Source organism: Miniopterus natalensis, chromosome X (assembly GCF_054644295.1).
Source record: "Miniopterus natalensis isolate mMinNat1 chromosome X, mMinNat1.hap1, whole genome shotgun sequence".
Classification (NCBI taxonomy): Eukaryota; Metazoa; Chordata; class Mammalia; order Chiroptera; family Miniopteridae; genus Miniopterus; species Miniopterus natalensis.
The window spans coordinates 18,876,760-18,890,881 of record NC_142103.1 but is presented as its reverse complement, the minus strand read 5'-3'; the positions used below and the strand labels follow the sequence as shown (position 1 = coordinate 18,890,881).

Sequence of the window (14,122 nt, the reverse complement as noted above, 5' to 3'; positions counted from 1 at the left end):
AAGAGGCTGGAAGTGATGTGTGCTTTGGTAAATATGTTGTACTACTAGTATGTGAGTGCATGTGTGCTTGGGTGTGGAGTAAGGATGCTCTGTGCAGTGAGAAATAATAGAAACAATTGCTAAGCGAGGAGCAAAGCATGTTCACTAAAGTGTACATTCTCATTAAATTGATATGCTGGCTAGCTAATGGCATAGACTAAAACAATGCTATTATAAATACAAGTAAGAAGTTCAATAACAGAAAATTTCAGATATTATTTTACTTTCAATCTGCTATATTTTATGGTAAAGTATTTTATTGAAACATATGTTGTGTAAGTATTTGTATCTTTTATAAATATATGGAGGTGTTAATTTTGAAAGAATTTATTCAAAGCCAAATACAAGTTATTTAGATTGGTTCACTTAGTATTGTTATCTTCTGGCTAGGTACCTGATCTTAGCTGCTTGTATGCATTTTCATTGTAATTGCTTTTGATAAATTATTTCTAAGGAATGGAATCAAATTGCTAATAATTAGTGCAATTAAAATCATTAGTGCAATAAAATCTGATCTTTAGCATTGGCTTTTCATATGTTAACTTTCACAGGCAATTTTTATCTGGTCACTGGTGAAATTTAGTAGACCTAGTTATGGTGAAATTCCATACCCGGACTGGGGAGTTGCTATCGGCTGGTGTATGATTATTTTCTGCATTATTTGGATTCCAATTATGGCTGTTATAAAAATAATTCAAGCTAAAGGAAATATCTTTCAAGTAAGCACATTAAATTAATATTATTTATTCACCACCCCAAGTCAAGTATCCTTCCATCACCATTTGTCCCCCTTTTACCCTTTCTTACCTTTCCTCACCACCCTTCCCTTCTGATGATCACCATATTGTTGTCTGTCTATGAGGGTTTTTTTTTGTTTTGTTTTTGCTTAATCCCTGTACCTTTTTCACTCTGTCCCCCTCCCCCTCTCCTCTGACAATTATCAGTCTGTTCTCTGTATCTATAAGTCTGTTTCTAGTTTGTTTGTTAGTTTATATACAGATGATGTATTATAGAATGTACTCCTGAAACCTATATAATTTTATTAACCAATATCACCCCCAAAAATTCAATTAAAATTAATATTATTTGTACTTCATATAAAGCGCTATGATCAAACTGAAGATTAATTTACCAGTATGGTGATAATATGAGATGATGACCATGAGATCAAATTAATCACTCTTTCCTTTAGGCTACTTCTATAACCTGAGACAAACATCCATTGCTATGTGCATAGCATTGTATTATTCTATACATATATTTGTGTGTCTCCTTGTACTAGACTATCAGCTCCTTTAAGGAGAAGTCTTGTCTTGTTTGTTGCTATAACCTCAGGCACTATTAGAGTGCTTAGCACATAAAAGTTATCATATCTATACTTGTACTAAGTTGTTCCTGGAGATGATGCAAAAGCAAAGCAAATGACCTGACCTTTTTGTTTTATATCTATAATGTTCACTTGTAAAACCTGGTCTGAAAAAAACACAACCTGCTCTGTTTATAATACATGTCTTAATAGTATGTTTAGACTGGGAAAATACTGGTAAATTATCTTGAACCCAAACTAGATCCCAAGTCATCCCTCTTCCATGGAGACTAGGGGGATACAATTGATTATAACACATCACTAGGACATAGGGCAATGACAAGGTAGGCTCAGTAGTCAGATTTTAAATAAATACCTAAGCCCATCCAAGAATGGATCTAGGTCAATTGTTTTACCTGGAGTTCCTTTTCTTTTGTTTTTGAAACTTTCCAGGTATACACTGGTTTAGATCCTCACCAAACTGTCACCCTAAGGCTAGGGCACTGAAATGTAACATTCTAAAATAAAAATGTACTTTGATACTTATTTATTTACAGATTGTAGCACTTAAGTTCTAAGACAGCTTTTTTTCCTCCCCATTTTAGCGTATTGTAAGCTGCTGCAGACCAGCTTCCAACTGGGGTCCATACCTGGAACGACACCGTGGGGAGAGATATAAAGACATGATAGATCCTAAGAAAGAGATTGACCATGAAATACCTACTGTCAGCGGCAGTGGAAAACCAGAATAAGTTCTAATTTTTAAAAATATGTACTTGTGTAATGTGATTATTTTAGAATAGAGAGAATTTTTATTTATTTGTATGTTAATTGAATAAAATGTATATATATGTTCATAATAGTATAACAACCATTTTTTTTCCATTTAAGCAGGAATGTAATATAAAAATGTGAATCTACTAATGTTTAACAATGTGCTTATTATATTTCTTTTTAGATGATCTATCTGTATAACACACACATAGCTATCTCTATTTCACAATAACATTTTTGTACATATTACCATATTATATTGAAGGCTTTAATTTGAGCAGGTTATTTAGAAAATAGTTATATTTTCTATTGTACAAGTTTTTAAATATTATTTGTTTATATTATCTTGTTATACAATCTTTTCCCCCCCTAAAGCTGGGGGAAATAAATCAGTATAATTAAAAGAAAGTGTTAAAATGGAAGGTCTCACTTGATTACAAATGTCATACATATATGGGATAAATGGACTTGTATATATAACATGAGGACTGTAGTTTAATGCTTTTGATCCAAATAGATCTAAAAACTTTATGTATTTATGTCTTTTTCTATGTGAACTTAGTAATGTTCTTTATTTACAAATAGTAAAATAAGACAGAAAAATAAGGATCCTATGTATTATAAGTGATAAATCTAGAAAATGGAAACCAGAATCTTTAAGTACTTCTTTCCCCATATAATGTCTTCTTTAGGTTATATTTGGAAGAAAAATATGACCCATCTAATTTCTACTGTTTTAGAAATTAAGAGTAGTTCATTGTATTCTCTGAAATCTAGGTGTAATTTAAAATAGAACATGGAACAAAATACTAATCAGGAAATGGATTCAATCAAATTTAAAAACTTATGCTGTAATATATAGTTAATAGATCAAGTATAATGATTTTGTCTTATTTGAATATGTCACTACTTACAGGTGATAACTTATTTACATACTTATAGGATATACATTTGCTAAACTTGTCAAGAATGAGAGAAACCAAATTAGAAAGTCCTATGTCCCAGTTTCCTTACAGAAGACAATGAAAACATATCATTAATAGTTTTTTACACTGATTACATATTATTGACAATTGGTTAAAACATCACAGCCTAGGATGATGAACGTTGCGTAAATATGTAAGAAAGTTTTCAACTATTTTTAAGGTTTTTAACTTGGGCTTCAGAGAACATATGGAAGTGTTGTAGGTGGTGGGAAAGGCACCAGGGGTCAGATTGGACCTGGGTTCAGCAACCTCGGTACTCGAGTTTTGGCTAGAGAAGAATTCAGAGCCAAGACTCAAAACTATAAGAGAACATTTATTTATAAAATCACAGAGGTGGAAGAGGTAATTCATAGAAGAAATGGGCTTAGGAAACTGGTTATAGAGGCAAAGGAAGGGCCCTTGGAGCTTGGGAGTGAGGAAGGTCATGGTAACACCCTGGGAGTTGGGGAAAGGGGAAGGGAAGGGAAAGGGAAAGACATGGGCATGCTCCCAGGAGGGAAAGCACACTGGGTCCTGGTCCTAAGGGTTTTAAGGGTGGAAATTTTAGGGGAGATCCCAGGGGAAGATCTTAATAGAATATTCAGCAGCTTTTCAGGTGTGTCCTTTCAACACCCCCCACCCCCAAGAGTAGCTCTCCACTGATTGTTTGGTCCATGCCAAGGCAGAGGGTCATTATCCAATGCAGCTGGTCCTGAGGTCAGCTTTGGAGTCACTTGCCTGGTTTTGCTGCTTTTCTGGGCTTGCAGCTGAGATACAACTGAAGCCTAGATGTTATCTCTAGGGAGGAAAGGTCAGGGGGTCCAAACTGCATGACCAGTGATATGGTAGGAGAGGAGGTCACCCTGGGGGTGAGGTCCCACCTTACAATTGTCCTTTCCTAGGCACCCAGGGCTTTCCACCCTGGTGACCTTCTGTACCTGGCCCATTGTCCTTGCTCTGCTCATGTCTAACTTCCTACCACATACATAAAATTGTATGCAATATTTTTCTATGTGTATATATGCACACATTTTTCTAAGGAAAGTGTCCATAGTCTTCATCAGAATATTAAAGAGATCTGTGGCTCAAAAGTTTAAGAACCACACACACCACAGCTAGCTTTTTTCTTGGCAAATAAGAAATAAAAGGAATAATTTTAAACCTTAATTTCCTATACATTTTACATTTTAAATTCCTTTGCTGCTTCCTTTAGATTGAGGGTTAAAGGAGTACGGGATTAAGGTAATTCTTTAATTTATACTAATAATTTGTTTTGAGAGGAGTGGGCATGAAGGTAGGTAAGTAGGTAGGCCTGTAATTGAACAATCTCAGTGAGTTATGTACATACATATATATAAGATGAACTCATCTTAGATATTTTGAGGGATTTCTTTGAGGGTAGATCAAATGCTGTTAGTGAACTTCAACAGATTGTTAATTCCTCAGTTACACTGGATTTTATAAAATATTATATGAAATAGATTGGTGACTAGAGTTTAGAAATACTTTTTTCTTAATTTTAATCCATATTATAGCACAGGCATTCTGCCATTATATTTTGATGCTATTTGAGGTGTGGATTTTTTACAAGTAGAAAAGTGCATGCAATTTTCTACAGGTGACTCTTGCAATTCAGGAAAGATTTAAGTACATTTCTAATGAAATAATATCTAATTGGCAGTGAGGAGTGGGTGATGAAGAAGAAATTCCCTTTAAGAGCTTACTACAAAAAGTAGCTAGAAGTGACTCTCTTCACAAATGTGTAAAGCACAGATCTTAACAGAGTGCCTGGTATATTTTAGGGTGCTCAATGATAGCTCTTATTATTACACAGATTCCACAATGGTGAAAAAGGAGTATTCTGCATTAATGGAAAGTTTCCCATTGAATCCATTTACTTTAATGCAAACTTGGAGACATGGATGGTACTGTATTGTAAACCATTAGAGAAACCATTTTTCACATGAGTGAAATGAAAATAACTATATCTTGACTAGATTCTTTTCTTTCTCTGTTGTGCTTTCATTCCTTCCCCAGTAATATATATATATATTAGCAACATCTAATCAGTTCTTTAAATGTGAGTAAGCAAATTGATAAATGTCTGAATTTTGCATCTTACTTGGCATCTCCTTCTCTTTTAAAAAGTAATTCATTTGGTATAAACATATAATCAAATGAATACGCTCAAAGTGCTTTTAATGATTGACTTAACAGTCAGCACATTCTATAAGCATGCCAGTGGATTTACAGTTAACTAATGCACCATTTAAATCCTTAGTAACTAGGCATTGTTCCGATTCAGTCAGCCTGTATTCCACCATCTTGAGGTTTACCAATATTAGTTCTTGTATGACTATCGAGTGTGGGAAATTAATGAACATGTCCTGAGAGAGGCTGTTGACTGTAAGACTGTTAACAGTATTACCCTTAGTTGACCCAGTAGATGACAATGGTCTTACTAGTACAAGAATGGTTGAATTTGATGACATTTCACCACTGTTTTTCTATAAGGGAAGGAAATTACACATATGTAGTTTATTGAGTTTAGCAATTTACAAATATTACCAAATAACAACATGCTAGTCTTCATTACCAAAATCAACGGACTGTTCTCCCCTAAAAATTACAGATTAAAAATCTGTTGAATGATTACACTGATTTGGAAATATGCTCTTCCCAAACACAGACTGGGGGGGGGGGATATATAAAAGTGACCTTTTAATGCTAAAATGTCATATCTTTACCTTACATTTCTTGGGCAGTCCAGTAGGTTTCTATTTGGAGCCTGTCTGACCCTTACCTAAAAGTGATTCATTTGCAACTTTAAATATCGCCAGTAATATCACATTTTGACCTGAATTATTTGTGAATGCCCCTAAACTTATCATACAGATGGCTGAAAAGGGAAATACAGGGGAGGAAGAGGAGAACAGAAACAGGGGCAGTAGAAGCCAGAGAAGAAAAGAGAGAAGGTACAGATTCTTAAAATGGGAGGTGGTGGTAGAGAGTGGGCACTTTAAGCTGTACTTTTTAGTGGGTAAAAAGCTGACCATATCAGTGACTTGGGTTTTTTTTTTTTTTTTTAACAACAGGTCACAGCTGTCAAATCACTGGTCAAGATGAGAGAAGTGTGGGGGTAAAGATAAACATCTGGGGCTCTATCAAGAGAATAAGGGGAATGAAGTGATCTCCCCTTACCCTTATTTTACCATTTTACTATCTTTCTATTTTCTTAGACAACCCCTCAACCCACCCTATCCATGTATTCACCTAGCTTCATCTCTTTCCAATCTCTCTTGCACACCTTACCTGAAACTGGTCTTTCCAGGAAAGAAACATAAAGGCGAACAAAACACCACCCACTAGGAGCAACAGGATGCTCATGGTTTCTTTTTGGCCTCTTCTCTCTACTCAGGCACTGGTGGGCAGGGGGCCACTAGCCACCGGAACTCCAGAAGCCCCCGTCCAGCTGCTGATCTTCCCACACTGCCTGATGCTACTGGGATGTGCTTTAGCATCCTACTTTACATACTGGAGGTCATGTGACCTCACAATTGAGCAAGCATGTAAGAGCAATACCTCACAATCTGAGGATGCAAAACCCCACTTGGGGGAAACCAGGCTGCAGGTTGTTAGGGAAGAGAGTAAGAGCCAGATGGGTTTAGTTGGGGATTTCCAGGAAGCTGAAAAATGGTAGAAGTACAGACACCGGATTGGCTGGTTAAATGCAATATTTTAAAAGTGCTGTTCCTTCCCTTTCTTCTTTTTAAATATATGTTTGTCTCTGCTGCAACTACTCTGTTCTTCATTTCAAAAACAAGGTCAAAAACAAGATAGAAATGCACCGTAAAAAGTAGTTATCCACAAATTATGACTTTGTCAGAAGCCTTCTCCAGGCTCCCGTTCCTATTTTAAGATGCACTCCAATCCTATAGCGTTGAGATAATTATGTACATTTGTGTTACTGTACAGTTTAAAAAGTAATTCAACAGACATTTCCCCATAAAATTCTCACAATATTTTGGGCTATAGGTGTTTCTAATACTGTGTCTATTTTTGGAAATGCAGAAACAGATTCAGGAGTTAAGTAAACTCATTTGAAACTAGTGGCAAAAGCAGGACCTAAAATCCACAGTTTGACTCCAGAGAAACTTCCATTCCATCACTTTCATCCCCAGCCCTGCAATCTCTACCTCCACTGGTTGACTTGTGAACATCAAATATTTCATATTTTCCACCCAAGGAATTGAACACTATATTTGGAATAGTATTAATGAAAACTAACAGATACAGGAAACATTGTTCTAAACAAGTTAAAAATGTTCAAGAAATTCAGGTAAATGTACAAGGTGACACTGAACTAAAAGAAAAAAAAAAGCCAGGATAATATCAAGATGAGTGTCAAACTGCAACTCACTAACTGCTTGGGGACTAACTCTCATCTTTATATAGATAGGATGGAGAGGAATTACACGTATAAACTTTTCTTACCAAACTTACTTTCCAATTATGAATTCAAAGCTTAAATATTTATTTATTCAACAAGTATTTATTATACACCCAAGCAAAGGGTGGGCACTGTGATGTATCCTGGGAGCATGATTATGAGCAAAAAATAAAGTCTACTCACCCGGAATATGCACTCTAGCATGGGAGATAGATATTAATCAAATGCCCATAGAAATGAATGTAGAAGTCCTGAGATAAGCATGTATCATGCTTGTACTTCTCTGAGCTTCCTGGATTTTGATTTTGTGTCTGGCATTAATTTGGGGGAAATTCTTAGTTCTTATTGCTTTAAATAGTTCTTCTTCTTTTCCTTCTCCCCTCACCTATCACTCCTCTTCCTCCCATATTCCCTCCTTTTTCTCTCTTTCTTCTTCTGCTATTCCCATTATGCATGTTATACCTTTTGTAGTTGTCCCTTAGTCATTGGTACCCTATTCTGGTATTTTTTTCAGTTTTTTTCTCTTTATGTTTTAGTTTCTGTCATTTAAAATAATTTTTTCAGTTACATTTCGTGTACAATATTATATTAGTTTCAGGTGTACAACCTCATTATTATATATAAATATATAACTTATGAAGTGAGCACCCCAATAAATCTAATACCCATTTGACACCATACCTAGTTATTACAATATTGTTGATTATGTTCCCTATGCCATACTTTACATCCCCATAACTATTTTATAACTACCAATTTATACTTCTTTTTAAAAATATGTTTTTATTGATTTTTTTAGAGAGGAAGGGAGAGGGATGGATAGAGAGATAGAAACATTGATAAGAGAGAAACATCAATTGGTTGTCTCCTGCATGCCTCTTACTGGGGTTTGAGCCTGCACCTCGGGCATATGCCCTGACCTGCAATCAAACCAGTGACCTCTTGCTCCATGGGTTGACATTCAACCACTGAGCCACACTGGCTGGGCCAATTTGTACTTCTTAATCCCTTTACCTTTTTTACCCAACCTCCAACACCCCTCTCCCATCTGGAAACCATCAAAATGTTCTCTATGTATGAATCTGTTTCTGTTCTGCTTGTTTGTTTATCATGTTTTTTACATTTCATATACAAGTGAAATCACCTGGCATTTGTCTTTCTTTCTAACTTATTTCACCCAACACAATACCCTCTAGGTCCCTCTATGTTGTTGCAGATGGCAAGGTTTCATTATTTTTTGTGGCCGAATTCTATTCCATTGTATATATACGCCACTTTTTTTTTTTTTTTAAATTTATCTTTATTGTTGCAAGTATTACAGGTGTCCCATTTCCACCCCCAATTGACCCACTCCACTTCACTCCCACCCCCTCCCCAGGCCTTCACCCCGTTATTAACTGTGTCCATGGGTTATGCATATATGCATATAACTTCTTTGGTTAATCTCTTCCCACCCTCCACCCCCTTCCCTCTTTCCTCTGAAATATGATCGTCTATTGCATGTGTCAATGTCTCTGAATCTATTTAGTTTGTCAGATTCTTTTGTTCATTAGCTTCTTCTTAAAGAAGACTCTTCAACTTTTCCTGTAGTGTTGGTTTGGTGGTGATGAACTCCTTTAGTTTTTCTTATGTGTGAAGCTCTTTATTTGACCTTCAATTCTAAATGATAGCTTTGCTGGGTAGAGCAATCTTGGTTGTAGTTCCATGTTTTCATGACTTTGAATATTTCTTGCCACTCCCTTCTGGCCTGCAAAGTTTCTGTTGAGAAATCAGCTGACAGTCGTATGGGCGCTCCCTTGTAGGTAAGTAATTGCTTTTCTCTTGCTGCTTTTAAGATTCTCTCTTTGTCTTTAAGCTTTGGCATTTTAATTATGATGTGTCTTGCTGTGAGCCTCTTTGGGTCCCTCTTGTTTAGAACCCTCTGTGCTTCCTGAACTTGTGTGGCTTTCTCCTTCACCAGCCTAGGGAACTTTTCTATCATTATTTCCTCCACCAAGTTCTCTATCCCTTGCTCTCTTTCTGACCCCTCTGGCACTCCTATAATGTGAATGTTGTTTTACTTTATGTTGTCCCAAAGCTCCCTTAGACTGTCCTCATGCTTTTTAAGTGTTTTTTTCTTTTTGCTGCTCTGATTGTGTGATTTTTTTTCTACCTTGTCTTCTAAGTCACTTATTCTATCCTCTGCTTCATTGAGCCTGCTTTTAATTCCTTCCAGTGCATTCTTGATATCAGATACAGCATTCTTTATCTCTATCTGAGTTTTGTTTATGGTATGTATCTCTTTTTTCATGTTTTCACTAAGGTCCTCGATCTTATCATCTAGTGTCTTCTTGTAGAGTCCTTAGGGTGCAGGGTGGCTAGTGTAGCTCAGGGTATCATTCCCCTTAGAGGTTTCGGTGTAAGGCACTCACTCTGCAGGAGTTAGTCTCTGCTTCACTACCAGCTCCTCAGTCCCTACCCTGTCCTCTGATTCTAGTTCCCCAGGCACTGGCCTGCTGCAGCTTCAGATTGATTTCAGCCTGTTGCCTTTTCTATATGGGCTGTTTCAGCAGCTTGGGCTCAGTGGGTTCGATTAAAAACACATTCTGGTGAGCCCTTTGCCTGCCCTGCCCCCAGCATGGGTTTTCAGCTTTTCCTCTAGTTCCCAAACAACAGTCCCTGAGATTCTTATTCTTGTAATGTCCTCCTGTGAGCTGCTCTCCCTTCCCCCTCAGGACTGTGCCCTGTGGGGGTGTCTGGGGCCTCAGTGAGCTGGGCCCGCCCCTTTCCTGTCGGGGGCCGTGCTCCTGGCTGCAAGAAAGGCAGGTGGGCTCCGCCCCTCCCTGCTCAGCTCTGGTTGGCTGGTCGCACCAGGCCCGCCCCTCAGACTGTCTACTGTGCAGACCCCAATCCCAGCCTCCTCTTGTCTGTCCCCCAGTGCACGCCGGGAAGGTGGGGGTCAGTTCCTCGATCAGATTCACAAATGCACAAAGCAACACACTGGCAGAAAGTCTGCCCTGCAGGGTCCCATTTCCTGCGCACCAAGGCACCCAGCGGGAGGGGACCCAAAGCTCTACGAGCTCCCCGCACCACTGGTCTCTGCAAAGCTGGGGCGGCTTCATGCACCACCAGGGCTCCCCTCAGGGCTGGTCATGGATCCCATCCTCTTGGCACCGGGAGCTCAGGGCGGGAGGGCTCCTCCCCTCCCCCATGCCACGCAGACTCAGCGCTTTCTGGGGCTCAAGTCACTGCCCCACAGGGCGGCAGAGGGTCCCCGTGTGTGGGTGCTCAGTGCAGTCCTCTGGTCCCTTACCACTCGGGTGCCACAGACCTTGGGACAGCCTTCCCTATGGTCGGCACCCCGAGCACTAGACGCCGGTCGCAGCTGCCACTAGAAGCTTTGTTTTGCTAGGAAGACGCCGGCCGCCATTAGAGGTTTTGTTTCCGAGGAAGGTGCCTTCCCCTCCGGGACTCACCGCTGCCCTGGGCCCCTCTGCCCTGTGCCCGGGGCGCTCCTTCCCTTCTTGTCGCTCTGGGTGTGGGATCCCCGCTTTTGGAGGCCGTCTGCACTCCTGAGGGGAGGGAGCTTTGCAGCCTCCAAGCCTCCAGGCTTGGAGCCCAGCACAGGCTTCATGGGGGACTCCCCCTTCCTACACCCCCCCCTCCTACCGGACTCTCTGATGTCTCCTCAGTGCTCCCCACTCGCACTCCATCCACTCAGGTATCGAATTTTTTCTTTCTAATCATGCATTCTCTAGTCACACAGTTCATCAACAGAGGGCACTGTAGATTTAACACATTTTTTGGTTGCTCAGTACTTTTCAATTATAGCTTCCTTTCATGTGGATTTGCACTATATTTTCCAGGGTCAAATAAATAAGTGGTATGTTGTATTTGTGAAATATACCACAGATCATTGATCTATGACACCATAATCCAAAAGTCAGTACATATAAAATACCATCGTATTTTGCTGACAACATGCTCTTTAAAATCAATCATATTTGAGTTAAAATTACTAGACTATATTTCCTTTGTTTTATTTATTGATTATTTTTGTTATTATTTTTTATATTTCCTTTGTTTTAAAGAGAAGGGATGAAGGCTGCATATGTTAAGGTCAACCTTAATCTGAGATTTTTTTTGTTCCTCTACCCCCATATCACCCCTGATGTAATATAGATAAAATAAAAAATTATATAATTTGACTCATGATGCTTAAATCTGGTATTTTATTTTCAGTGACATTGTTATACTTTATGTGAACTTTAAAGCTTATTTTAACTGATTTTTGGATCTGTAGTATGTTCTGGAATGTATTAAGGGACTTGGAAGAGAAATTGCTTTAAGCTTTTTCACTGAGATAATGAGACTCTAACAACTCATTATGTTTATCACTGAAGCTTTGAAATGTCAACTTGAAAATTTTCTTAAAATATAATTGCAGCCTTTTTATAACTTGTAATAATAGAAAGTATGGGGGAATTTTCATAATTGTTAATATCATTAGGAAATTTAAGTATAAAACATGATTTTTCTAGTAACATCTATACTCCAGTTCTGTAAAATAAACCAGTTTTTTTTTTTTTTTTAAATATATGTTTATTGATTTCAGAGAGAGGAAAGGAGGGGGAGAGAGAGAGAGAAACATCAGTGATGAGAGAGTCATAGATCGGCTGCCTAGCCGGCAACCAGGGCATGTGCCCTGACCGGGAATTGAACCCCGATCTCCTGGATCCTAGGTCCATGCTCAGCCACTGAGCCACGCCCGGCCGGGCTAAACCAGTTTTTTTTTTTTGAGGATATGTGTGTGTTACTCTAAAAGAGCTTTATAGAGCAGAACACGGAACAAATCATAAAAATGAAACCTTCCAAACAATCCTGCAGAGGTGTGGGGAGGACTATTTATTACTTTACATTTAATCAGCTAATTTTTACTGAAGACCTACTCTGTAGCAGACACTGTTCTAGACAGTAAGGATACAGCAGTGAATAAAACAAAAAAATCTTCCTTGTAGCTTATAGTCTATTGGGAAGGTATATTTAAAATCCCAGACTGATTATTTGTGAGTTTTTTCCCCCAGATCTTCATGGAAAGTGTAATTAGCCATTAATTTAAAAAAATCAGATCATGGCAAAAGAGGAGAACTCTAATGCATTTTTTGAAGCTAGCATAACCCTGATATATCTTGCCAAATATAGCACAGAGAATTTAAAAAATGATTTACTTAAAGTTTTAAAAGTCTAACATAAAGCACCAAGCAAATAAAATATGAACAATATTAAAAAGAAAATAGCACCAAATATAATTTATTCCAGAACATCAGGATTACAACATTAAGAAATCTCTCAGTATATCATATCTACAGATCAGAAGGGAACTAAGTTAAAAGTCTATCTAAACAGATATCCAAAAGAGGCATTTGCTAAATTTCAACACCCATTTCTGAATGAACAATATGAAGCATTCATTGTTTTAAAAAACCTAGGCATGAAAAATAGGTCTTTAATATGATATGCAGATGAAAAGAACTGACATCATCTGTATCAGTGACACACTAGAGACATTGTAATCAAAATCAGGAACAAGACAAGCATGCTTCATCACACAATGTTTTAATAATGGTACTTATTTAACAGTGAATGCAATAAGAAGTATCTGCATAGAAAATCTTAAAGATTCTACGTTTTAAAATCTTAGAACTAATGAGAAAGTTTAGTAAAGTGCCTGGATATTTAGTAAATGAACAGACTAAATAGTTTTCTTACATGTACACTGATAATAACTAATTAGAAAATATAATAGGAAAGCAAGATCACTTAAAATGGCAACATAATATACAAAATATCCAGAAACAAACAATAAAAACTGGCTGAAGAAAGTTACAAAACTTTATTGGGAGGGATACAAGATTTACGTAAATGTAGAAGAATAACATGTTCCTGGACAGAAAGACTAAACATATAACATGCCAAGTTTTCCAAAATTCAGATGTAAGTTTATTATAATTCAGATCAAAATCCCAACAGGATTTTTGAAACTTGAGAAAATAATTTTAACATTCATCTGGAAGTTTTCAAACACTAGACAGCCAAGAAATTTTGAACAACAAAAGATAGAGGATACTTCCTTATATAAAAATGTATCAAAGAAACACTTTCAAAACCAATGCGGTGTTAGAACAGGAATATTTAGACATGGAAAGAGACTTGAAAACTCAGAACAAAGATGAATATTCTTAAAATTTTTTTTTTCGATTACAGTTTACATTCAATATTATTCTATATTAGTTTCAGGTGTAGAGCATAGTGGTTAGATAATCATATACTTTACAAAGTGTTCCCTCTGATATTTCCAGTGCCCACCTGGCACCATACCTAGTTATTACAATATTATTGACTATATTCCTTGTGCTGTACTTTACATCGCCATGACTAGTTTGTAACTACCAGTCTGTACTTCTCAGTCCCTTCACCTTTTTCACCTAGTTCCCCAACTCCCATTGCCTCTGGCAACCATCAGTCTGTTCTCTGTATAAAGATGAATATTCTAATAGAAAATTAGTAGAAGCATAAAAAAAGAAGAAAAACAATTGGCAAACAACAACA

General features: G+C 37.5%; 2 protein-coding genes across 2 annotated transcripts in view; one reads left to right on the top strand and one right to left on the bottom strand.

The window, feature by feature from the left end:
- Positions 1 to 2,097, top strand: part of SLC6A14 (solute carrier family 6 member 14) — a 31,895-nt gene extending 29,798 nt beyond the window's left edge. The window contains exons 13-14 of the mRNA XM_016202692.2: positions 591 to 758; positions 1,951 to 2,097. Of these exons, the coding sequence (XP_016058178.2) occupies positions 591 to 758; positions 1,951 to 2,097 (315 nt within the window). The remainder of the gene's footprint in view (positions 1 to 590; positions 759 to 1,950) is intronic.
- A 3,197-nt stretch (positions 2,098 to 5,294) lies between these two features.
- Positions 5,295 to 6,471, bottom strand: CT83 (cancer/testis antigen 83). Its single transcript, XM_016202690.1, has 2 exons — positions 6,397 to 6,471; positions 5,295 to 5,591 (listed from the first exon to the last, which is right to left on the bottom strand). Exons 1-2 carry the CDS (start codon positions 6,469 to 6,471, stop codon positions 5,295 to 5,297), a joined length of 372 nt encoding a protein of 123 aa, XP_016058176.1.
- Positions 6,472 to 14,122: the final 7,651 nt, after the last annotated feature.